The sequence below is a fragment of the Dinoponera quadriceps genome, unplaced genomic scaffold (assembly GCF_001313825.1).
Source record: "Dinoponera quadriceps isolate SergipeBrazil2010 unplaced genomic scaffold, ASM131382v1 scaffold874, whole genome shotgun sequence".
NCBI lineage: Eukaryota > Metazoa > Arthropoda > Insecta > Hymenoptera > Formicidae > Dinoponera > Dinoponera quadriceps.
The window spans coordinates 1-27058 of NW_014554958.1; the positions used below are offsets into that span (position 1 = coordinate 1).

Genomic DNA, 27058 nt, shown 5'->3' on the forward strand with positions numbered 1-27058 from the left:
TATATATATATATATATAGGATGTATCAAAAAGTAAGGTCAACCCACTAAGAGGTGAAGAAGAGAGGAAATTGAATAAAATATACAATATATATAAATTTGTTTGCATTCCCCATAATTTAGTAAGTATAATGTTTCATACGGGTATACGGAAAGTGTTGAAACCTCTCAATATTTCGAAAAATTCGCATTTGCGAAAAAAAGTTCTATACAAATTTGTATAATTTTAATTCTACAAATTATATAGTAGACGCATTATGTAGTAAGATCAGTATGATCATAAATAGCATTGTCAAAGTCACATAAGGATCATTTGAAAATTTGATCCTTACTCAAACTCCTCTTTCATCTCCTAGTTGGTTGACCCTACCTTCCGATACATCTGTATATATACAGAGCGAGGCATTTTGACCAACTTGACCACTTTCAATTATTCGTACACTGTTTGTTATACGAAAAAACGTCCCAAATAAAAATCATATAACATCAAGGGGGATATTCAGTATAATAATTAGTTTTTTTGTTATTTTGCTTTTTTATCGAGATATGAAACTCACTTTGAGTTATTTAATAAATAGAATGTGTAACATTTTACCCTGCAATTCGAAAGAATATTGGACACCGAATAAAAAACTATTAAGGTATAATGAGTACAAAAATCAGTAATTACTGAGATTTAAATGATTTTTAATGTAAATAATGCTCAAAATGTTGTCCATTACAATCAATACAAATACGTAATTGATAAATGAAAGTCATATACATGTCAGATACATGTTCAAATATTTCTGGAGTTATAGCATTACATGTTCTGAGGATAAGGTCTTTCATGTCGTTAAGGACCATTTACAATAACCGTAAAATATGCAATAAGATATAAGCAGTAAGCTAATTGACCAACCACAGTCGATTTATTTTTTAAATGTATGAATCCAATTGGCCAATTAGCTTACTGATTTGTCTTATTACATATTTTACGATTATTGCAGACAGCTCTTTAGTGGCTTGCAATAAACTTCGTTTTTAAAGAATATCTAATTACTGATTTTTTAATCCATTATACCTTAATAGTTTTTTATTCAGCATTTAATATCCTTTCAAATTGCAGAGTCAAATGTTACACATTCCATTTATTAAAAAACTCAAAGTGACCTTCATATCTCGATAAAAGAGTAAAATAACAAACAACTAATTATTATATCGTACGATGATACGTACGTGATATCATACGACTTTGATTTGAAATATTTTCTTATATAACAGTTTACGAATAAATTGAAGGTGATCAAGTTAGGTGCCTCACCCTATATATGCACGGTGGCCCATTTTTAATGACGCATTGAGATTTCATGAAAACCAAGGCTTTTATTGAAAAATGTTTCATATAATAAATTAGTGTGGTGACAAAATAATTAAAGTATAATTATTAGTTTTGCGAAACAATATATTTAACACTCTTTGTCCTAAGCCCGAGTATAGGTCGTGGTAGCGCGCAGACGACCACTGTCGAAGCCCGACTATAACTCGGGCCTGACTATTTAATTCTATATATTTCTGCTGTCGGCTTATTCTTGAGTTTCGGTCGTTTCAAATGTTTCATAGAACTTCGGATATCTATCCCCCTTCTTCTGGACATTAAAATTGTCTAGGATCCCATTAATAAATCATCTTTAAGGCCGAGGCTTCAAAGTGTTAAAATGACGATGTATTATATTATCATAGAACGTATACATTATTGATAAACAATTTAGGGTTTACTCATTTATGAAAATAACAATTACTTAGCAATACAAATATTTTAATGGCGGTTTGACGGAAGGTACCCAGCATATATATTATATACAGAAAAACTCTTCTAGGACAGGGAAATCGGCGGCTAAGCCATCGAGCCTGGAGCGATAGTAGGAAAGATATTAAAGACGCGGCCCAACCGTGACATTGGTAGCAAGTAGTACACACGCTAAAGAGAAGTCACGTACAGTGGTGGACAGAAAGGTTGTGACACACTTTTTGGGATAAATTTTGAAATGCATCCTACATTCGATAAGAGAATTCATTTCTTCATTCTCCTCAGGAGACACCTCTCTCTTCTCCTACTAAATTCTCCTACTGAATACAAGAAGTATTGGAAAATTCATAAGAAAAACAACTTTTCTGTCCATATGTCCCCCATGTACACTCGGTCACAGGATGGTTGCAACAATTTATTTCTTACATACTTCAGAACATACAAAAAATGACGAAGCGAACCTATAATTCACAAACATACAATTCACAAACCTATAATTCACAAACATACACAATAGATGGTCAAACAGCTGTCAAAATTAGATATATATATATATCAAAATTACATACGTATATGTCATATATATCAATATACGTATATATATATATATCAAAATTACATACGTATATGTTTTGACATATACATATTTACTGTCTGACTATCTATTGCGCATGTTTATAAATCATAAGTTCGCTTTGCCGTATTTTTTATGTTCCGAAACTTGTAAAAAAAATTGTTGCAACCGTCCTGCGACCGAGTGTACGTACTTTCTCTTTAATGTGTGTACTATTTCCAACCAACTTCACGATTGGGCCATATCTCTTTTCTGACATCTATAGGTAGTAGAAAGGCAACAGATATCTCCGAAATCAAGTTGAAAAGGACATCTAATTCCGAGCACTGCAATAAAAAGTAAAAAAAAATTCGACAAATATTCACTTTTCGATCTTACCGTAATACTTTATCCCAGAATGAATAGAGGATTTGATTTGTGTTAAAAATAACTATATAATTCTGTTTTAAATAATAAAGTTGACTTTAAAAATACCTTGCGTCATTAACCGTACAACAAAATCAAGGTTACCATCTTATATACCATTCGAAACTACAAAACATTTTTGGACAAAACATTTTTCCATGAAAGCCTTGACTTTCATTGAAATCTCACTGTGTTATCTAAAATGGACTACCCTGTGTTATATACATATTCAAAACGAACAAAGTAGCAAGTATATTGCTCTATTTTTATATAAAAAATAATAATTATTATTATATATAAAAACATAATAATATATCCTAATTTTGTCATCTTTTATCAGACAGAAGTACAAAGAGAACGCGAAGCATGGGGCGGATAAATAGCGCGCGTTTGCGATTTCTAGCTAATTTCTGAAAAATGATTTTTCGAGACATTTTTGTTACATACGGTTGGATTCGGCGTAAAATAATCTCATATAATTATAAAAAATGTAAACATTTTGGAAAGAATATAAATAGTGGGAATATATATGTTTTTCAACATATAATATTAAAAAATATTTTCACCACCGTTATAAAATACATCTGAGACTTTTATTTGCAACTTTTATTTCAAAAAATTTCTTTCCTATTTTCCAAAATATCGTTTTCAAAATATTCGCTTCGAAATAAAAAGTCGCTTTTTTTAAAGGGGTTTTCATCCTCTAAAAATGCCTATGAGCATGTATAAAAAAGTACACATATCCGTTATTTTGAGCTAGATTACAACATATTATAAGTTCATCAAAATCAAAAAGGGATATATTTTTCTTTCCATATTTACGGAGTATTTCTTTTCACTTTTACGGGATTCTGTTATCATATCATTGCGAATATCTCCCAATATCTTTCAAAATATATTCTTACGATATTCTTATTTCTAACATTTTCAGAATACTTCACGGTACTCTTGTTTCCAGAGAAACTCTTTCGGAATATTCTCCTTTTTCGAAGTTTACCTCCGAGAATACTTTCTCACATCACTATTTGAAAACTTGAAGCGACGTAATAAATCAACCGAATAGATCAGCTGGAGAATCCAGGATTAGTATGTTCTATGACGCAACGTCGACAATAGCGTTTGACCGCACGATAACCAACCCATGTGACTCTAGGGCACTCGCCAATGTTGAGTTGGCGCAGACTGCGTACGTAATAAGCCAATGCTTCAAGGCCGGTATCAGTTACTCTCTCACACCCGCACAAGGATAGTTTCTTCAGGTTCGGACATCCAGTAGAAAGTGCCTCAAGAGTTGCGTCGCCAATGTCACATTTACCAATATCTAAGGCCCGGATACGTGGGCAGCCGCGCGCCAAAGCGACGGTCGCACTGTCACTAAGCGCTTCGCAACCACGAGCATTTAAATAACGTAGCTTGTAGCAGTGACGCGCAACGACCAGAAGACCGGCATCGGACACGCGGTCGCATTTACCTACGGAGAAATAACGTAGCGACGGACCGAGACGTGCCGCCAATTCGCGTACCCCATAGTCTGTTACCTTCACACAGTCTGACACTGATAGCTGGCGCAAACTGGCACAATAAGAAGCAATCGCGACCAAACTGGCATCAGTGATACGAACGCATCTACGCAGATAGAGGCATCCCAAGTGTGGCATACGTGACAAACTGAGCACCAAACCAGAGTCCTCCACACCATGACAGTCACTAAGGTCCAATGATTGCAACTGCAAACTGGTAATGGCACAGCTGCAGGCACGAGTCACATTTGAGCAACCAGTGAGATCAAGCTCCCTAAGATGAGTGCAGCTGTCCAATATGGTGGTAACATTAGCATCATTGACGCGACGCGAGTGGCGTAGTATGAGAGAAGTAAGATTAAGAAATGGCAGTTGGACGAAAATTCCAGGTAACCCAACGGCACCTTCTAATACTAGACGACGAATACAGGTATGACATCCGCGACGTGTCAACGCATTCAAAGCAGCGGTGGCATTTTGCGGATAGCGCACTTCAACTTCGCGCCAGAGCGCTGGATGCCACGCAATCTCCCAAAGGCGTCGACAGGTCTGCGCCAGAGTGCAACGATCGCGTGTACCGAGCCAACCAAAGATCCTTAGCAGCAAATTATCATCAAGTTGACAGAGATCTGCTCCTGTATGAATAATCAAGTGATGTTTGCTATGTGACTGCGGTTGTTGCTGCTTCTGTTGTTGTTGACACATGGATACACTAATTGCGCCTGGGGTTGATGAAGACGATGATGACGACGTCGTGCGGCAGGCATTGTTATCGAGAGTATGGTAGCCCAAATCGATAGCATCCACTCCTGGTCGATATACACCGACTTTCTGTGATGAGTAGCCACTACTTTGCTTGGAACAGCTTTGTTCCCCAAAACTAGGGAAAAGAAGTGGGCACGATCCGTCCATTCCATGCTCTGTTCTACAAACGAATTCATTTACATTATTGTACAATTATAATTAGCACTATGTAAATATACATGAACATCATATTATATAAATATTTTAAAAATAAAAATATAGAACAATAGAAAATATAGAAATGTCAAGTATATTTATTTTTTTTAATACTACATTTATTTTTAAAAGAAGCTTATTCAACAAATCAAATTGTAAATTATAATTAAAAGAAATATTTCTCAATTAATTTATTTAACGAACATGTATATTCGCTAAAAAAAACACATAATCAAGATTTCTTATGAAATTATTATTTAATTATTAAAATATTCAAAGAGTTAAAATAGAACTAAGGCTTTAAAATTTATGCCATATATAAATAACACTTCGAAAAGACAAATTTTGTTTACTAATTATACTGAAGAAACTTTTCATTGTATCTTTCTAGAATTTTTATCCTTTCTATTTATTTCAAATGTTGAAAAAGTAAGTAAACAAATTATTTAGCTTCAGACTTCATATTCAAAAAATATAGTTATATAAATTAAGTTTTTGTAAATTATTTGAGATATAAAAATAAAACAACAAATTTTTTACTATAATTTCTTATTTTTATAATTCATATTTCATATTATTTTCATATTTCAGTCAAATAAACTAAAATTATTTTTAAATATCACGTTATTAGACGGCTTTTAATTTGCTTAGCATTAAATACAGTTATAATGAAAGAATTCATAGTTTCTATCTCCCTACAGAAAATGAAATCACATCTCAATCACAAACTCTTACAATACTCATATACAGTAGATATATGATGAAATAATATTAAGTAGAAACATAGTTAATAGTTTCTAAAATAGCTAAGATAGCTAAAATAGCTAAGATAGCTAATAACTTCTAAAAAGATGATATTGAAAAAATTTTCTCTGGTTATTTATTATATTACAAAAATTAGAACTAAGATTAAAGCTTGGATTTCTATTATTATGTATGTGATCAGCACCTAAATTAATTAGAATTGATGGTTTAGATCAAGGATACAATTTTTATATTGACCAGTGTTATTATACAATCATCTAATTATGACAAGCAATGCTCAACTGTTCAGGATAGCACAAGATCCATCACAAAATCAATCTTAAACATGTCTGAGACATATCAACACCTTAGGATTTACTAGAAAGTATTCTAGGACATCCTAAATACAACCAGCATTTATTTATCTAAATAATATCTGCTGGCAGACAATAATAAAATTTGATGATATATATATAGATAGATAGATAGATAAAAATATTCATAATTTGCACTCTTGCATTTCTTCCAAAAGAAAATGGTTCCATATAACTTCACCGATTAGCCAACATATATATCAAACACAAGATAGCACATCATGCTTTCAAAAACCCCACTACAATAAATCTTCCTTATATATCTTTTATAATCAAATAATTTAATCGGCACATACGTGGGCGCACACGCATATACTCTGCTGTTTAAACTATATAATTTTGAATTTATGCCATATGTAAAACACTTTTCGTTTATATATATTGTCGATAGATCTGACATTTATTCGTTTGAAAAAACTTGAGATCTCAAATTTCCCGCGCGGCCACGTATATAGCACGCATTGTCCGCAAATTACACTATGGGGCCTTATTCAACGTAGTGTCCTCTCGGCTTTTCCTTTCGACATGTAAATTTACTCACGATATGCCAGACAGGAGTCAACGACAATGCGTGACATCACCAAACAATATCGATCTATCCGCCATCACCTCCATGTTGATCCAGCATTCCAATTCGAAGCAGCTGTGGGGACCGTAACAGGTTTCACTCTCAAGCGGGGACCAACGAACCGCAAAGAAGTTTATTTAATGCTAATCGTGTAATATTCCGTTACTCGACGAATTACTCATCGCACAGTTGCCAAAGAACGTACGCGATTGCGTTTTGAATGTGCAGCAAAGTGACATGACAGACTTTCGACATATTACAGGAGTCCGACACTATCGACATTTCACCCTGACGACTCAACTGACCCCTCTTGGGCCTTTTTGGATCCCACTCGCCACATATAGGGCCGAAGCCATAGGCTAAAGCTCGTATCAAACAACGCACATTGAGATTGAATTGAAATTTGACCAATCAGCATAGTTCACTAGATTTCACTAAACTTGAGTTCAGTTAACTTTGCACTGATTGGCAAAATTCAATTATATCTCAATCCCCAATCCGTAGTCCGACACAGACTTTAAAATCTGTTAACACGTTCATTGGCAAGCTGAAAATTGGAATTTCGTGTGGTGGCCAAATTTTTTTTTTTATTTAGTTTTTATTGTGCACAAAATAAGTTAATATATTATTTACATGCTTTTTATTATGTACATAGGATTTATGTACTCTAATATATTATTACTCTAAATATCTATTATGCGATAACGCGTGATCGACCGTTTGGTGAGAACTCGCATCACGCGATATCGCGTGATTGGTAATGAACGTGTTAATGGAGCGCGAAGCAGATCGGAAATATGTTCTCTTTAGCACTCACGCTTATAAGCGCTATTTTCAACTGTTCCTTTTGGTTGTTAAGCGCTTACACTAAATCATTTCCTTTGGTATTTAGGAGTAAACGCGTTAATGGAAGATAAAAAGCTGATTCCAATATTATTTGGTTAAACATTACACGCTAGATATTATATTCTCCCACAAACATATTAATATTAAAAAAATATGGTAAATTTTTGGAAGTACTACTATACCGAAAACTGCTTTATTTTTGCAATAATCAACAAAATAAGTTATGAAAAGGTATTTATATAAATTTTAAAAAAGGGGCATGAGGTTCTTTGGGGGAAAAATCAAAAAAGTTAAGATTTATTTGAAATTTTAAAGATCAATTCTATGATAGTTTCAATTTCGCTATAAAGTCCTTTATGTTTATAAACACATGTAATCAATTCTAAATATCAGCAGTTCTCTGTTTATTATTCCCTCAGTTGACTTTTGGCGAATAGAAATAAGAGATAACAAATTGTCGTTTTATTCTTCTTCAGGCATTAGATATTTTTTCTTTAATATAACAATCATTTATTTTTTACAGTACTAGTTTATACCTACAATACTAGTTACAATACTTTTTTACAATACTAGTATATACCTACTAAAGTTTGTGCAACATTTGCAACGAACATATAATATTGAATAAAAATTTAATATAGAGGTGTCAAAAGTAAAAAAAAAGGCAAATATGGGAGGCAAGGACACGGATCGAATGAAAATATCGATCCGGTTTCGGTTCTGGTTTCAGTTTTCTGAACAATGAAAGTACCGATAAACCGTTTAAATTACGACTTTTTTTCGGTTTCGGTTCTTTAAACTTGTTTCTTTACTGAAATGTTTATTGACTTAAATTACACACACACACATATATATATATATATATATAACATGTACAATAATATATTATAAAAAGTAATAATATTACTTCCTCGATGTAGATGACATTTCTTCACTATTTCCACTTTCTGCTCTTAGCATTTTTGGATATATAATATTATCCTCGTTATTTGTAAATTCTTTCTAATAAAACATGTAAATTATATAGATTTTGAATTATATAGATTATATAGATTATATAAATTATATAGATTATTCGAAGAATATCTCGATATTCTCCGAGCTTCCTCAGAATATACATGTTTCGTAAGAGTAATTTGTACAATTCAGAATAATTGCCTTTCTATTTATCCCAAAATTGTGATGTATTATTTCTTCAATTAATTCTCTTCTGTTCACGTATGATTGAAGTTTATTTTCTATTCGTCGCGATAACTAATCAATGTTTTGCTTTTTCGTGAGAAGTAGAATTTCATTATGAAAGGAAAAGAACGATTATTTAAAATCACAAAATAAGAACTGGAATACTGAACCGAAAATAACCTGCAAACCGGAAAAAATGTAACGGTTCCAATTTCTAGTTCTATATAAAATTTCGGTATGGTTTACAGTTTCGGTCCGACAAAAATACTGATTTCCATACGGTTTTTTATTTCGGTTCCGGTCCGGCCCGGATCCTTGGTGGGAACTAATCCAGACAGCACAGATTTCTTAGGAATGTCTTGGATGTCCTGAGGATGTCCCAATGACCTAAAAATACCCATAGGACGTACACAGAATATTCATGGGATATCGAGTGCTGTTTAGGAAAACATTTATTCTCATTGTAACTTTTGGCAATCGTGGTGTATAGGATTCAATAATATACATTTATCTCTAACTAATGTTGCTAATTTATTATACAATATTTATTGTTATCGCCACCATATAAAATTTTTTAGGAGAATGAATTGAACGTAAGACAAGTGGTAACTGACTAGTTAAATTTTATAAGAAAAACGATGATCTATTGGAAGTACAAATTAGTTCGGTCCGTTTTTTGTGGTCAAAAATGCATTTATTTCAGAACAAAATGAATGAACAGATTAATCAAAGTATTGTCCATCGTTGGCTACTACTTTTTCCCACTTCTCAGGCAATTTTCGAATTCCATCTCGAAAAAATGTCTCGTCTTTTGAGACGATTTAAGTTAGAAGGCAATTTTCGATTTCTGCGAAATAAGTGAACCGGTGACCTGCCAAATCGTGCTGCATCCGTCGGAACAACCAGTAATCAGAAAGAGCAATGTCCGGCGAATACGATGGGTGCGGTAAAATATCACACTTGAGTGTTTCCAAATAATTTTTTACGACTTTTGCGACATGAGGCCGAGCGTTATTATGCAGAAGAATAACTTTGTCATGTCTTTGCTCATATTCCGTTTTTCTCGTAATACATGACTCAAACTAATCAATTGTAGCCTATATCGATGGCCCATAATGGAATCGCCAAGTTGTAGCAGCTTATAGTATACAACACCCTTTTGGTCCCAACAGATACACAGCATGACCTTCGAATCATGAATATTCGGCTTTAGTATTAATGTTGAGGTCGATGGCAATGATTGACATAGCGTAGTATTTTTTTTTCTTGGGGTTATCGTAGAATATCCATTTCTCATCCCCAGTCACAATCCGATGTAAAAACCCTTTCTTTGTTGCGTTTGAATCAGCTGCTCGCAAGTAAAAAATCGCCTTTCAACGTCTCTCTGTTTCAGTTCATAAAGCACCCAATTGCCTTGCTTGTGAATCATTTTAGCACATAACGTATTAACTGTGTTATATGGGAATCTACTGTATATACTAAATACTACCTAGTCAATTACAAGACTGATATTCATGATATATTTGCAAGCGGTGTACGATTTGAACTGAATTATAACGTGATAAATTTTAACTGCGACAACTTGAAGTGTTGCGTAGATAGTAGGAAAATGTTGATACCGTTACGTAACAATGACAGATTTAATAACGAAACAAATAAAGAAAATAATCCTGTAATAAATGAGCAAAATGAAGTAGCATTTGGTTGGGATGACTCAAGCGCCAAATTATTTTTAAGTTTTTTTAAGGATGAAAGTGAACAGTTAAAAAATAGAAACAAATGAAACGCAAAAAATTATGTGGAACAACATTTTATCAAAAATGCAAAAGAACGGATACAATACAACCACAATACAAGTGGAAAATAAATATAAATCACTCGAGAGATAATACAAGAATATGATATCGAATAATATAAAAACAGGTAGAGGCCATACATCGTGTGCGTATGAAAGGTTAGTGTTTACATAATATATATGATAATGGGTTCATTGATATGTAAAGTGCTAATATATGCATTTATTTTAATTATTATAGGGAATTTTCTGAATTTCTAAAATCGAAACATAACATACAGCCATTGGCTGTATGTGGTAGTGAAAGCTTAATTGCGAAAGAAGACCAAAGAACAAATCAATTTTAAGTATATAACATAGATATTTGTCTTATTTATTAATGTTATGGTTTATTTTTAATACGAATAGAAATAAGTACATACCAATAGTATATTATGTAGTGAATTATATATCTATAATTAGTGTTTATAATGACAAGATAAGTGGAAATTCGTATTCATATAGTGAGATTGCTGTTTTATCAATTTATTGTACATTTCCTGCAGATCTGTAGATATTATTAGTGAGCCCGACGTAGACGAACCAGAAACAGTAGCAAGTACATCAACAGAGAACAATTCAAGCAGAGCTATAAATAATCAACCAAAGCAAGTGTTACGAAAAAATTCCCTATTGTCAGTATAATCATATATAATTATAATTTATATATAAATATATAATTTATTTGGTTCGCTTTTACAATCAAAACAAATATGTTACAGACATTACAGCCAATTCAAAGGAAGCATTTAGACACAACAGCTCGAATGTTGGAAAGTTGTCAAAAAACAATTGAGAAATTTGCAACCGATTTCCAAGACGATAGCAATATTAAACTTGAAATACAAAAAAAGATGCTGAAGGAATATCAAAAAATAAGATTAGCATATGAAGAAAGTGTGAAATAACTAACAAAAGGTAATGAAATAAAAGAAGAGAAAAATCGACTGCTGAAGGAAATCTTTGATTTTACAAAATAACAACATAGATATAAGTATTTACGGATTAAAACAGTTTCTAGTATTATTATTAGCATTTCTTCGGAGTTTTAGTTTTCAGACTATTACTTTAATGAATGTGATATTTCTCAGTATTAATATGAAAACTTTGTTTTTTGTTTTGTTCTGGAAAATTTTATTTTGTTCTGAAAAAAATGAATATATTTATGAATAATGTTATATATGATAATAAGGCATAATAAACTAAAGTGTGTTGCAATGAAATTGTTTTTTGTCATTCGATCTTTCATACATACAGTGAAAGCTCCTTATTCACGGTTTCCTTATTTGCGTTTTCACTATTCGCGGGTTAAAAAAATTGCGACACAGTTCCTGTATTCGCGGCTAAAAATTTCTTTATTCGCGGATCCAATCGGTATATAATCGGTATCCAAATGTAAAGGTGATATTTTTGCCACCTAATACGACGGCTTTACTTCAACCCATGGATCAAGGAATAATCTAGGCTTTTAAGCTTTATTACATTAAGCGAACCTTCAAAATCATACTGGACGCCATGGAAGTTGATCCTGATATGAACGTTATGCAATGCTGGAAAAAATTTGACATAGCGAAATGCATTGTTAACATAAAAGAATCGTTGGGAGAACTGAAGCCAGAGACATTGAAATCATGCTAGAAAAAACTGTGGCCTGTTCTGACTGTCGAAAATGATGAAGAATCCGTGCAAATTCAAACTTTAACTGCAAACATTGCTGAAGTTGCGAATGGAATAGGACGAGATGGCTTTGAACAGATAAAATCAAATGACATTCAAGAGTTGCTTGAATCGCAAGATGAAGATTTGACAGAAACCGACTAAAAGGAAATGTTAACTCCGCATCCCACTGAAGAAGAGGCTTCAACGAGTTCTGAAAAGGTGGTCTTTAATTTGAAAAATCTGAGTGAAGGCTTACGGATGGCAAAGGAGCTTTGTGATTTTTTTATGAAAATTGATCCGTCTATGGAAAGAAGTCTCATTTTTAAAAGGCAAATTATAAATGCCACAACTGAATATCAATCTGAATTGAAAAACCGTTTAAAAGCAGCAAAACAAGAAAAAATTACTAAGTTCTTTAAACCCTTGCCTAAGCCTGACAATAATTAGTAATAGATATTGTTAATAATCACTTATTAAATTTATTTTATTCTGATATTTTTTTATATTTTGGAACCATGGAACGTATCCCCTATAATCCTATACAAATTACCATTCCATATCCATGGTTTCTGTATTCGCGGCAAATTTATGGAACATATCCCTCACGAATAAGGAACTTTTACTGTATTGTTGTGTAACAAGTAATTAACATAATACGTCACGTGTATACATACTATTCTCTAATTCTCTTGGCACATCATCATCAACGTCAATATATAAATTTTGTGCTTCGATATCAAGATTTTCATTATTCATTGGCGATTCAAACAACTCTAATTCCCGCGTATCTCTCATATTGTGCAACACACAGCAAACATATATCACTTGTACCATTCTTATTATGTCCTTCAATTTAAAGTGATATAACTGTCAAAATCGTTGTTTATGACATCCGAATGCGTTTTCAATGATTATTCGACAAGAACTTAATTTGCGATTAAAAAGTCTTTGCGCATGTGTCAAATGCCCCATTGTCTCTATATGATACCATTAGCTTCCTCAGACAAAGGTATGCACTATCATCCAATAAGAAATAAGTATCTGTAACAATAATATTTATAATGGATATCAATTATTATATCCAGGAGCTTTACATCTTTTATCATGTTGTACTTCTTACCTCCACAAAGTTCATGCAGATTGTCATATATTGCTGAGTTTCGAAACATTCTTGCACCATGCACAGAACTTACAAAAACATTTATAAATTTCATGTTATGATTAACATCCTTGAATGTGCAACGGAAAATACTGTTTGCTATTTATGTATGATTCGGGATCTTCTATTGGTTTGTCAATTCTGATATGAGAGCCATCAATAACACCTGGAGATGAAATATCATATATAAGTAATACATTGCTATGTAATAAAGAAAATATAAAGTATATAAATGTAAAGTATATAAATGTTAATTTATTATCAATTATACCAGGAAATCCTTTTCTTTCTTCATAAAAAGTAGCAGTTTCTAGTTTTTCAGCTGCGGTGGGATATTTGATGTAATTAGGCGCAAGAGACATAAGAAATTGTATTACTCTATTAATAAAATGCTAATTGATATTCTGTTCAAATCTGTCTACTACATCTCTATATGCTATATCTCTATATAATGCACTTTCGTGACCAACAAACCACAGGAAATATAATATATACTAAGTTATGAATATAATATATACTAATATATATATATATATATATATCAGTAGTATAAACAACGTAACGCCTGATAGCTCGAGTAACTTCTCATTACGTTAAGTCGTAACAAAATGAGGAAAGCACTTGTCTTCGGATTGTCCGATGAAGAAAACATATTGTTTGAAAATATTTTTATCCAAGAGACGGCTGTTATCGTGAAACACGGTAAAGATGATTCCTACGGTAAAAGGTAAACGTATAAAATATCTTCAAACGTATTAATACTTTAACACGACACAAATATGCAAAATCGCGAAGTCTGAATTCGTATTTTTAAAGGGAACGGAAGTTATAACAACGTGCGGTACTTTATACTTCATTTGTAACAACAACGTACGATACTTTATACTTCACTTGTAATTATTTTCCACAGATGACAAAAGAACAAGTCCGACCGATCGACCGATGTTTCTCACAAACGTCAAACGCATGTCCCTTACGAACACATACGCTATAATGAGACATACGAGAAGACAGAGCCAAGAAAGAAGCAATCACGTTTGCGTGGTTTTCAATCGAGAAATCATGTCACGATTGTTAGTTCATGGAAAATAAAAGTCCAAGTAATTTTCGGCGTCAAGTCGATAGCTGAACCGCAGACTCCTTTCTCAACAAAATTGTTAAATTTTGTTTTCATTTCTTAGCAAATTGTTAAATTTTGAATATGCCGGTCTCGCAGAATCATTCCATGATGTTTCGATCGACCGATAGTGATATTTCACACTTTCTTTACTACGGTGCATTCATGTAAAATTAAAGAATTTTCTTTAGCACATACGTTAAGAAAGGGAAATGACGTATTTTCTATTAAAATATTTTTATTAAAAGAACTATAATAAATCTGTGATAAACTAAAAGATGAAAATGAAGTCGCTGTCATAAAAAAAGTCATGCCTACAGCGCGAGACGTTATATGATTATATTTTTACGTAAAAAAAATATTTTTTATGGAATGAAATTTTTAACAAAATATATTATAACAAAAATATATTATTTATATTTATCGTATGAACTAAGCCATAAAGAATGATATCTTACCATTCCATATCACAAAGATGAGTAATAATATGAATAGTAATATGTGAGAAAATAATTTACACTATAAGCATTCATCATAAATCGTCGAAGTATATATTCAGTGAGGCAGATGTAGTACACATAATAACACATATTTTATTCTTGTTCAATTATATCAATCCTAAAATCATCAAATTGCGAAAGAGAGATTTGTCGACTTACTTAATTCCTGCGGAGAAAATTATGGAAATCCATGCTAAGAATGAAAGTAGGAAGTAAAAATAATTCTAACGCAATTTGAGATGTATATTTTGTTTCTTACCTACAATGAATTGAATGACTAGAGTTTGAGGCCAAATAATACTTTACCGAAGGTTCGACTGTAACCTACGAATGCACACACCAGAATGCGCATTGCATGAAAGAAAACATGTCGCTCGACAGTGATAACTGCACATGCGCAACTAGCGATCATCAAATATTATATTCTCCTGAATATTTTTCTACTGGGAAATAAACGTAAATTGAAATTTTTTCCGTGCAAAATCGACCGTCCAATTGCCGATCTATTTTTCCTCTATAAAATATATGTGCGGTATTTCGTAGCACCTTGTGTTGCTATTATGTCAAATTAAGTAATTCACGGTGCAATTTCCGCTGAACTACGTTCGATCGATCGGTCGGCAGAAGGGAGTAAGCGAGGTCTTTTCGCCCCTCCGCTGGCAAATGGAATTCGGCGTTCATATCAAGATGATCTGCATCGAAACTGAACACTTCAGTCTGAACCGAATGCTCTTGCTCTCGATTGGCTTATGGCCGTATCAGCGATCGAAACTTGTTACGCTGCAACTGTTCTCCGTCTCAGCCATTCTGATAAGCTTCGTTGTGTTTCAAGTAAATTAATATTTTCAGTTTTCGTCACATGATAAGTCGCTTGTCATNAATTGATATAGAAGTCCAGTAGAGCATATCCCGATTGACTACGTTACGACTGGACACAGATTGGATTCGTTCGATTGGACGCAGATTGGTTAAACACCACAAATTTGGCAAACTGCACGATTGGATACCGTAATATTGATACACTGTTCAATTGGACACCGCACGATGGCACACCGCTCGATTGGACAATGCAAGTTTGACATACTGTTTGATTGGACATTACACGATCGCGCACTGCTCCATTGGACACCGCAATATAAACTGCATCTGTTATATTAAAAGTGTTATTTGCTTTGCAATCGTCCACTTTGATCTATTCTTGACTAATTAGTCTTAATTACAGTAATAGTGATGGAAAGGGACTTCCTTGCTGATTTCGCTGAAACATTGTAATATTGTATATTTTGATGCGTAAAACATGAATATGAGAAATTGTCGAAATGTATAAAAGAAATATATAATGAAATATGTAAAAAATGAAATATATAAAGAAATATTTCAGCGATAAATTATTTAAATTCAAACCATGCGTAAGGGGACCTCGCTAATCTTTTCAAGATCTGTGATTTTAGTATACTCGTATAATAGATTCATTAATTTGGCAAGGCAAAACATTCAAATTGAATATATTTATAAATGTAAATATCTTTCTTTCCTATAGGTATTTTTTATATACTTTCTAGCAACGAAGAAAAAAATTAACACTTTTTTAAGTGTTAATTTATTACTGCAATTAAGTCAATAAATTTCATTAATTTTAATTTTTTTAAATTAAATAATTTATTAACTTTTCTTTATCGTAACTCTAAAAAATTCATGCAGTTGTATTTTGATCAATATATATCTCTCTGCACCATCAGAATTTTGATCAATATATATCTCTCTACACCATCAGTATGACACATTTCGTAACCTCACAACAGTCTTTTAACACTTTATATCTTTTCTTCTAATTGAGAGTAACGATGTTTATTTTTATATTCCTGTTTTACACATATAATATAGAATATTATCAAGTTTCAGCCAAATTGGCGAGGAAGTCCCTTTTCTTCATAATTACTGTAATTAGTTAAGACTAGATAATCGAAAATAGTTCAAAATATATGATTGATATTTTTAATATAGCAGATGCAGTATGTATTGCGGTATCCATTCGAGCAGTGTGCCATTGTGCAGTGTCCAATCGAACAGTGTATCAATCTTACGTGTACAATCGTGCAGTGTCCAATCGTAACATGTCCAATCGAACATGTTCAATCGATCTGTGTCCAATCGTAACGTGGTCAATCGGTATCCATCCTCGCCAGTGTTCATTCCTGTATGTTCTTTAGTTCAATGGCTTTGCGTTCTCTTTAGACACTCACTTAGACAAAATAAGGTCAAATATTGCAATTTAAACTTGTCTTTAGTTTCAACGTACCGAAGTTTTATTTCCATGCAACTGACCATTACGTGGAGGAATAGTAGTAAAATAATGAATACGCTGTAGTCGTATTGTACGATATTCATGTACAGGAGCTATGACATACAACGTTTTGCAGTTCTGGGTGTTCACGGAATTTGCAAACACTCTCGCTACTATTACACTGCATCGGAAGGAATAACATTTTCAGTGTAAAGTTATGACGTGAAACACTACGACTAGTGACGTCATGATCACGTTTGTTAATACTATTTTCTAGCTTCGCAAACAGCATTTAGCGCTAAATAGTGCTAACAGTGTCTTCTTGAACGCATCCTAAGCCCTAAGCTTTAAGAAATTGGCCAATCAAAATCGAATAATAAAAGAATAATCAATCGTGATTGGTCAATTTCTTAAAGCTTAATGCTTAAAGCATCTATTTTAGATTAGGATTTAAGCTTGGATCAGATTATGGATTAGGGATTGTGATGGAATTGAGTTTGGCTAATAATACAAAATTAACTGAATTCAAATTTAATGAAATTTAATGAACTTTGCATTGATCAAATTTTAACTCAATTTCCATCTCTAATTTGTAGTATCGTTCGGACTTTAGGAATTAGGATTGCAGATTGAGAATTAGAAATCAACCAATGAAGTCAACAGGTCTGGATTGGCATCGTAAATCATTATCACACAATGGGTTGAAATAGAAGGATGAGTTTGGATATCAGATTAGAACATGGAGTTCAACCAATCAACATTTTGCAGACTACAATTGGGAGTATAGATTGATTTAATAATTTAATATTTTAGATTTTAATGTAATTTTTTAATATTTTTACAATATTAGCCAATAATCGTAAAGTATGTCAATGGTTTAATATGGATTGTAATATAATGAATGTATTGTGTACAAATGTTTCTAGGAATTGGAAAATTGTATACATATGGCTAAACTTGTTAATAAGTGACACATACGAGAAAGATCGTATATTTCTCTTCATGTAGAAAGTTAATTGATAACATGAGCATGCCATCGTGAAACCAATTGCATGATTGTTTTCAATAGTATATATTTCTTATCTTCTATATCTGTTTGGACATTTACCGGTCCTTTTTACATTTCTCTTTCTTTCTGCTATTATTAATAGCAAAAGAAGAATATTAACATTTGTTCGTTTAATGATATTTCGATTCATTTTTTTCTTTATTATGTCACTTTAATGTTTGCGAATCCAAGATAACTTAATCGCAATGCAAATCGCCATTATAGTGAGTGTTTACGTGATCGGATTCCAATCGGATCTATCGCAGTGCTACTAAGGAAAAAAGTTCCCTAGACTAATCGGATTTCTAAATTGTGTCCGTGGGATAATCGAAATAGCGGATGAAGAGGAACTTGCAAGAACGTTTATATTTACTCGTTTTGTAAAAAATAAGTATCGAGAAGGAAATAAAATAATAGGTATGCACTTTCTTATATTTGTTATAATTAACATTCATTATCATTATTTTCAACATACTGCAGCTTCATTTCCACGCAACTGTCCATTACATACGGGAATAATAGTGAATGAATATAATGCATTCGTATTGTACGATATTCATGTACAGAAGCTGTGACGGGTGTATTCGACATAACAATCCCAGCGCTCACGCTCACAGCGTCGTGATTATTTGTTCCATTAAAGCCAATGGTATACGATTCTTATTTTCGTGTTGCTTCGGATTGCTTGATGGATACTGACTGTGTTTTAATTGGTGCATTTCCAAAAATGGATGACAATATATCAATCTATACGCAATATATCTATCTAGCAAGCAATCCAGCACGAAAACAAATATTGTATGCCGCTGGCTTAACTTGAATGTGTCCATAAGTGGAACGAATGGGACTGTCTTTTCATACGGCGTAACTTGTCTAAGCGTAACTTACATCGGCCAATCAAATCCGCCTCAGTAATTGGTAATTGGGTAATTTAGATAATTTGATTAGCTGACGCAAATTATGCTTACGCAAATTACGCCGAATGGGGAGACAATTTTATGAGCATGTTGATTGTTATTATTATAACACAGATTATGTTTATCGTGTAAATATTGAAGAATAATTCCAGCGAGAGCAATTTCAATTCCGCAGAAGAAGGGGAAAAATAAACGTGTTTAACGCCCTTGTATAAAAAATTGTCGAATCAGTTGTTTTGCACAACATATATGCATTTTGTATTTAAGAACCATTTTAGATATCAGGTTTTTTCTTGTTTTTGACTTTACAAAAATTACTGCATTCAACAATGATGTAGCAAAATCAATATCTATAAACAATAATATAAATGAAAACAAATATTCTCAAAATTGTATTCACCAATAATATCAAATATCATAACGAGAATAAAAACGAAGTATTTATTTACACAAATATTTATAATATTATAATATGGAATTATATGAATATAAGTTATAATTGAGATTTATATCATCTTACCTAAAACAGCATCACGTGTATCATCGGCAGAAATCTTAATACCATACATATTTTTCACTTTCTGGATCGTAGAATGTTATTTGTTCTATAGTTCCATAGATTCATAGTTTTTATTAAAATTTTAACAAAAAAAATACACGTAACATTTGTGGTATATATTAGTTTGTTCTTAATAGCCGCACTGCTGAACTAGTGCAGCTATAAAAAACAGACTAGATATGTATTTTGTGTTTAGTTACACCAAACGACCATCTGACGACGTTACGCTCACGTCGACCTATCTCCTTAATGCGGGCATTTGAGCGTAAGGAAGCTAGTTATAAAACTAGTTATAACAATACGCAGTAAACACCACGGGCGTTAAGTAGAACGGCATGAAGGGCGATTTGGGCGTTGCGATCATAGAGATATTATAAATAGAGGAGGCAAGTTAATTCTGGAGACATCCGCTTGGTAAAAAGAGAAAAAAGACCGGGCGGGTCTTGCATCTCTCTCTTCTCTCTTCTCTGATTGGCTGTGTCAATTTCCCACATTTAAAACTTTTTGTGTAATAGAAGCATATAGGCTGCAAGCCATAGAGATATAAGAATAGAGGGAACAAGGGATATATGTTACCTGTATGTGGAAGTGATAGAGGTCAAGAGAGAGATGGATGCCGAGTGTCCTATCTGTCTCTTTCTAGTCGAGCGCTGTGATTGGTTGTTACAATGAGCCGCCAAGACGACCACGCGACGTCAGGAGGGGAGAAAGCAGACTAAAATTTCGTTTTGTAAATATGCGTGCACATGTGTGTAGAATTAAAATTCGTTAAATATTCGAACGTTAACAAAATAATAATTGGACGCGATTTGTTTAAAAATGAGGCATTGTTTGAAATGCAAGGCGGAGTCTTATCCTGGATGTAACCGCANGAAAAAGTACAAATACGTAACCTCAAATAATTATATGTTATTTTTTCCTACATTTAAAAAAATATGTAAATGTTATAGGCTACCAAAGGATGTAGATATAAGGCGTAAATGGTTGAATATATATTATATATATAAGTATATAATATATACTTCAACTACCTTTGTATTTTAAAGTGAAAACAGCATATATTTGCAGTGATCATTTTAGCAATGACAGTTTCTTTGAATTGGATGGAGAAAAATGTATAGCTATATCGTCGTTGGCGCGGTAGCCAATCCCAGCGCGTGACTAGAAAGAGACAGATAGGATACTCGGCATCCATCTCTCTCTTTGCCTCTATCACTTTCACTTACAGGCTTGTTCCCTTTATTCTTATATCTCTATGCAGCAAGCAGAAGTAAAAGAGCAGACAACCAAATATATCGTTGACATAACCAATAAAGTTTGTTTGTACAATTTGTATTCATTTGTTTGGCTTTTTTAATTTTATTTTTTTAATAATGAGAACCTGTGTGGTCTGCAAAAAATTTTCAATACCTGGAGACAACAGTCGCAGTTTTCACAAGTAAGTAATAATAAATATTGTGTTAATATTCTTACAGAGAAATGTATCTCTACAAAATTTATTTTTAAATACACTAAATTGTTATTGTATACCAAATTTATTGATGTATAATTATTAATTGATGTCTATGTATATTTATTACATAAAATGAAACATAATAGTATTAATTTTTTCTTAATAATAAGAAATGAAAATAATGAAATTTTTTGAAAACAGTATTTGTGAAACAAGTTTAGTATTAATTGCATCTGGTATTGCAGGTTCCCCGATGATTGTGTATTAAGAGACAAATGGATGTTGGCACTTGGAATTTCATCAGTGGCAACAAGTACAACAGTCTGCAGTGATCATTTTGATGAAAATGCTTATCACAAAACAGATGGATACACTACTTTGAAGCGTTTACTGCATGATGCTATTCCTATCAGTCAATCAAGTGTAGAATGTGATAAATTAAGTGACTGTGCACAAACATCAGCATACACTGGTACATCTGAAAGCAGCGTGTCAATGCCAGCAGATGACGATTTAACTAAAATTGCATCGATACCAACTGATGATATTAGCAATATCACTGCTTCGATTCCAACGGATTCTGCTGTGTTCAATGAACCTACTTCGGTGACAAATGATGACTTTGAGAATGAATCTCATACACGTGTATCTGATAAAATTGCACATTCCAATAAATCATTGTTGGCTGCTGACGTTGATGATAGTTACGAGAACAGAAAAAGGTAAAGTTAATGGATAGTGAAATTAAAATAAAAAGACATTTTTCCGATGAAGCGTGGAAACGCTTCTTAAGATACAAAATTAGTAGAGACAAACAGCAAGACAAAAACAGGAAAAAAAGTTCCCGGATTTCAGAAAAACTGAGAAATATCAATGACCTAGTACAAAGTTTGAAAGAGAAAGAAAGCTTATCTGCTGCAGAGTTTTTAGAGGTTTTATGATTTGATTCAGCAACATTATGAATTTGAATTTGTACATAACTTTTTTTTTTAACTTTAACTCTGATCAACTGTATTAATTGATTTTTACAATTTTTTTACTCGTTTTTAGCAAACTACTTTTACGTTGTTTAAATTTGAAATGATAACAAAATATACAGTATTTGTCACTAAATAATTATGTTATCATCTAAACTGAAAATCTAAGTCACGAATTTTTTTATTATTATCAGTCGTATATATGTTTTATTTCATAAACTTTAATATATTTTGTACATCTGTGACCCGGCCTCCGTCGATCGGTGGACGTTCGTCCCGTCCCGGCCGACGGGGTGGTCGTTTCGGTTTCGCTGGTCGACCGTGTTTCGGTGTCGGTAGCCCTGGCGTAGCTCGCCGGATGTCCAGGGGTCTTTGTAGTGCGAGTGTGCGAGCGTGTGAGTGGATGAGTGAGTGAGTGAGTGAGGGAACGAATGATCGAATGCGCGTGGAAATAATAAGCTGTTTATTTAATTATCCCACGTCGTTTGCTACACGATAATCTTATCGATGGGCCGTGCTTTAATTTCGTCGTTTCAAACCAGCTACTATTCAGGTGACAATACTGGCGACGGAATCCCGTGTTTATATTGCGGCCGTGTATTGATGGCTCGCTCGATGTTTCGGCGGATCGATGTTTCCCGGAATATATTTAGAGCAGACGTGTCGCTCGCTGCGAGGATCCCGCGGTGTCAGCGGAGAGCGGGCGCGGTATTAGCGTCTCGGCGTGTTGATGTTTCGCGGCTTTAAATTTGACGGTCTCGCATCGGAGTGCAACGGCGGAATGCACCTGCTCGACTCGGCGTCGCGGTACGCGGTTCGCGGTGATTGCCGCACGCGGAGTGCCCGCGTCGGTCGACTCCCGGAGCGGAGGACACGCGGTATCGTGCCTCCTTACAGGAACGGTGGAGTCGGCCGGGCGAGCCTAGCCAACGTGCAGCCGGCGGCGGTCGGTGGTACCTCCGGTGAGGTGCGGCGGAAAGACACGCGTTGTCTCTAGTTACGCGTTCGCATGCCCCGGAGACGCAGAGCCTAACGACTAGAGTGGAGTGGCCGAGGTTGAGAACGCTCAACAGAGGCGGCGAACACACCACCCCAACTCGTGCCGATCCCCGGGTCTGCCGCGGGCAAGAAGACCGGGAGCTCCCGGTGGAGACGGCGAACGCACCGTCCCGAAATGGAAGTTGTTGTGAATCCGGTGCCCGCGACTTCCACGGGAGAGACCGCATGCGCACGACCTCAGACTTTCCGGATGACAGGATGTCGATTCGGCTGCGAACTCACAGCAGCGACGGCGTACGCACCGTCGCGGTCCCTCGACCTAGGGATGGGATCCGGAGCAGCTTGTGATCTTGCGATCTCGGCTGACTCCGGCGGAGTCTGGCCCCGATAGCACGGCGGCGTGGTCTTTTATACCGCCAAACCGTGGTTTTTCCGACACGTGCTTAACAACAACAACACATGTTGTTGCTTACATGAGCACGTGTCGGTTGCGTGCTCCGCGTGTGAATTTGTTTATTTGGCGCTAAGCGCCGTTTTCGCGACCGACGGATGGTCGGTCGGTCGCGGTGTTCGCCGGGGGGGTGCATCGTTACAAAATATTTACTACAAATTGTAATTTTACTAAAGGAGACCCACAATTAACAATAGTTTCTTGATATTACCAAAGGTTTTCACAAGATAGCCATTCAACATTATAATGTCATACACGTTTGCGCAAAGACAGCAGATTTTTNCATCTCGTTAATATTACAAGTAATTGACTGTATAATCAATTATTTTTATTTTTATCATAAAATTCTGATTTAAACCATACTTACAGACTTTTAAGTGTTGTATAACCAAGCATTTCATTTTTCAGTAAATATACAAACTTTCCTTAAAAACTTGCTAATTATATTTTTTATTAACCACATAACCTTTTCCATCTTTGTCATAGGGCTTACCTGAACACGTTAAGCAGCTTATTCACAGAATGAAAGAAAAAAAAACCACAGTTCAATTCCCTTCACATTTAAGAAGTTTTGCAAGAACTCTTCACTACCATTCACCGGCAGCATATGAAATGGTAAGGCGTAGCTTTCTTAAATGCTTGCCGTGCACAGAAACTTTGAATCGTTGGAATTGCTCCAAGAACTATTCGCCTGGTATTTCTCAAGAAATACTCGAATATGTCTCAAGTATGGTGAAAAGTAGTGAGAGTCAAGGCAAACATTTGATATTTAACGTAACGTTTGATGAGATGCACATCAAAAAGTTGGTGTTTTACTGCAAAAATTCTCATGAATGGAAGGGATTGGTCGATCTAGGAGGACAACTTGAGAAAATGAGCGAAGAAGGTAAAAGGCATCAAGCGAGTAAGGCATTAGTTTTCATGCTCGTTAACATCAACGGTGGTTTTAAAACTCCTGTCGCATACTATTTAAGCAATTCACTAACTGGTGACGAAAAATTCGTTCTTCTAAAAGATCTTTTGATAGAATTAGATAAAAATAGTATCAACGTAGTCAGCGTAACTTTTGACGGGGACGAATCTAATCAGAAAGCTTACAAAGCTATGGGTGCTAATTTTAACTACGCTGATCAAGTTAACTTTAAACCACACTTTCTACATCCATCTACGTCGGAAATTGTTTAAGTATTTTTCGATGCCTATCACATGCTTAAATTGGTTCGTAATTATTTTGCGCTGAAAGGGCCCATTATTGACAAAAATCTGAATAAAATTCAGTGGGATTACATTGTAAGGTTGAACAACGTACAATATGATGAGGGTATGCATTGTGCGTGTCCAATTAAAAATAGACATGTATACTTTCACAATGAAAAAATGAAAGTGTTCTTGGCAGCGCAAGTACTTAGCTCCAGCACCTCATTAGCTTTGAATTTCCTTGAAAATATTATGAAACATGATGATTTCAAAAATGCCTCTCATACTGCACAATTTTGTAAAATTTTTAATGATATTTTTGATTTATTAAATACTAAAAACTTGTATTGCAAAATGCCCGGCAGGAAGGCTATAACATAAGCATCTTTACCGGATTTGAAAAAGAGAATTGATAAATTTACCGAGTACATAGAACAATTACAAATAATTATCCCCGCTAAAATAAACAAATGTAAAGATTCTTCCACTAGTAAGGCAATCGTAAAATCTGTACTTCAATCAAGACTAGTTAAAACTGGCTTCGTTGGCTTTTTAATTTGTTTACAAAATTTCTATGCTTTGTGTGAAACATTATTTACTAAAAAAATGATTACTTTTTTTTATCGTACAAACTTAGTCAGGATCACGTTGAGATGTTTTTCGCGTTGATAAGACGTATGAATGGTTTCACTACAAACCCAACGACAGTTCAATTCCAGTCTGCCTACAAAAAGCTTTTACTGAATAACATGAACGTGATAGTGCCGGCGTCAGCAAACTGCACTCCACAAGACACGACTTTCATGGTCTCCGATGTAACAGATGCATACTCTATTGATCGAACAGTTATCGATGGTAGCGATCAACAGATAAAGAAAGACAATGACGGTGCCTCTGTCATGTCATTAAAAACCAAAGATTTTCTGGTTAGTTTAATTTTACATACAAATTATTGTATATTGGAGCATGACTACGTCAACGAGGGAAAATGGTTACAGTCCGAATATTTAGAGGATATTATACGACATACGGCTGGTGCAGTTGTTTACTCAATTAAAAGAAAAGTACATTGCACTGGATGTATAAGTATGCTACAGGGCTCGACGACTAAGAAATCAACGTTGACAATCGCAAAAAATAGAGGCTTGAATTTTGCGTCTGACGATGTGTTTGCGATATATCATTGTACTGAAAGGATTATACGGCGTCACAAGCACATTTTATTAGACAAAAACATTTATTTTAGAATTGTTTCCGAAACTTTGAAAATTTTACCCCCTTACACTTTCAGCACCGACGATCACAATTTCGAAGAGGAAGCTTTATACGATCAACAATTAATATACCTTATTGTTCAAAATTACTTGGAGAAACGACTGAAACATGAAAGCGACAAGCTTAGCGATGTAAAATATCGTATCCGTATGCGAAACAATAAAATGACGATATTTAAAGGTAAATAAACTGTAAGAATACAAAATGAATTCTGTGATTACTTCAATGTGCATATGATTATACTGTATTCATTAATTTATTAATGCGATAAAAATATTAATACTTTCATTTATATTTATTTTCAACAAATTGAAATAAATAGTTTTACAGTAAATATAACAAATGAACGCTTTTTCATGAAAAATAAAATTAAGCTCGAGCCAAAATCATAATGAAGAAGTTAATAAAATTGTTAAAAAGTTGTTAATTTACTTGAATCTCATTAATTTTTCCTTTCTATTTAACGTTTTAAATGAATATAAAAAACGCATGTATAAATATTAATTGGCACCTAATTTATGTTTTTCTTCATGTCTATTAAATAAAAAAAAAAATTCAATGTGGAATCGAACTTGAGTATGTTTTCAAAAGGACTGCGTCGTAGTCTGCGCGGTTACGACAGCATCCCCTGAGTTTTGATGGAAGCTTATATTTAAGTTGTGCTCCCC

At 34.0% G+C, this 27058-nt stretch overlaps 3 protein-coding genes and 1 pseudogene across 3 annotated transcripts; 2 read left to right on the forward strand and 2 right to left on the reverse strand.

Annotated features, from left to right (window-relative positions):
- Window positions 1-3339: 3339 nt before the first annotated feature.
- On the reverse strand, window positions 3340-7212 carry LOC106742681 (F-box/LRR-repeat protein 7-like). Its single transcript, XM_014615878.1, has 2 exons — window positions 6907-7212; window positions 3340-5212 (listed from the first exon to the last, which is right to left on the reverse strand). The coding sequence occupies exon 2, from the start codon at window positions 5197-5199 to the stop codon at window positions 3832-3834; it is 1368 nt and encodes a 455-aa protein (XP_014471364.1). The 5' UTR covers window positions 5200-5212; window positions 6907-7212; the 3' UTR covers window positions 3340-3831.
- A 2780-nt stretch (window positions 7213-9992) lies between these two features.
- Window positions 9993-11939, forward strand: LOC106742684. The gene is made up of 4 exons (XM_014615880.1): window positions 9993-10915; window positions 10998-11099; window positions 11302-11430; window positions 11518-11939. Exons 1-4 carry the CDS (start codon window positions 10860-10862, stop codon window positions 11546-11548), a joined length of 318 nt encoding a protein of 105 aa, XP_014471366.1. The 5' UTR covers window positions 9993-10859; the 3' UTR covers window positions 11549-11939.
- Window positions 11940-11945: 6 nt separating this feature from the next.
- Window positions 11946-14096, reverse strand: LOC106742683 (annotated as a pseudogene).
- Window positions 14097-21233: 7137 nt separating this feature from the next.
- Window positions 21234-23797, forward strand: LOC106742680. The gene is made up of 2 exons (XM_014615877.1): window positions 21234-21476; window positions 21737-23797. The coding sequence occupies exons 1-2, from the start codon at window positions 21412-21414 to the stop codon at window positions 22215-22217; spliced, it is 546 nt and encodes a 181-aa protein (XP_014471363.1). The 5' UTR covers window positions 21234-21411; the 3' UTR covers window positions 22218-23797.
- The last annotated feature ends 3261 nt before the right edge of the window (window positions 23798-27058 follow it).

What these genes read in the sequence shown, in the direction of transcription:
- LOC106742681 (XM_014615878.1), bottom strand. Translation starts at nt 5,199, where the DNA reads ATGGACGGATCGTGCCCACTTCTTTTCCCTAGTTTTGGGGAACAAAGC.
- LOC106742680 (XM_014615877.1), top strand. Translation starts at nt 21,412, where the DNA reads ATGAGAACCTGTGTGGTCTGCAAAAAATTTTCAATACCTGGAGACAAC. An exon ending in AACAGTCGCAGTTTTCACAA is followed by an intron (nt 21,477 to 21,736) that starts GTAAGTAATAAT and finishes CTGGTATTGCAG; the next exon opens with GTTCCCCGATGATTGTGTAT.
- LOC106742684 (XM_014615880.1), top strand. Translation starts at nt 10,860, where the DNA reads ATGATATCGAATAATATAAAAACAGGTAGAGGCCATACATCGTGTGCG. An exon ending in ACATCGTGTGCGTATGAAAG is followed by an intron (nt 10,916 to 10,997) that starts GTTAGTGTTTAC and finishes TAATTATTATAG; the next exon opens with GGAATTTTCTGAATTTCTAA. An exon ending in TTACGAAAAAATTCCCTATT is followed by an intron (nt 11,431 to 11,517) that starts GTCAGTATAATC and finishes AATATGTTACAG; the next exon opens with ACATTACAGCCAATTCAAAG.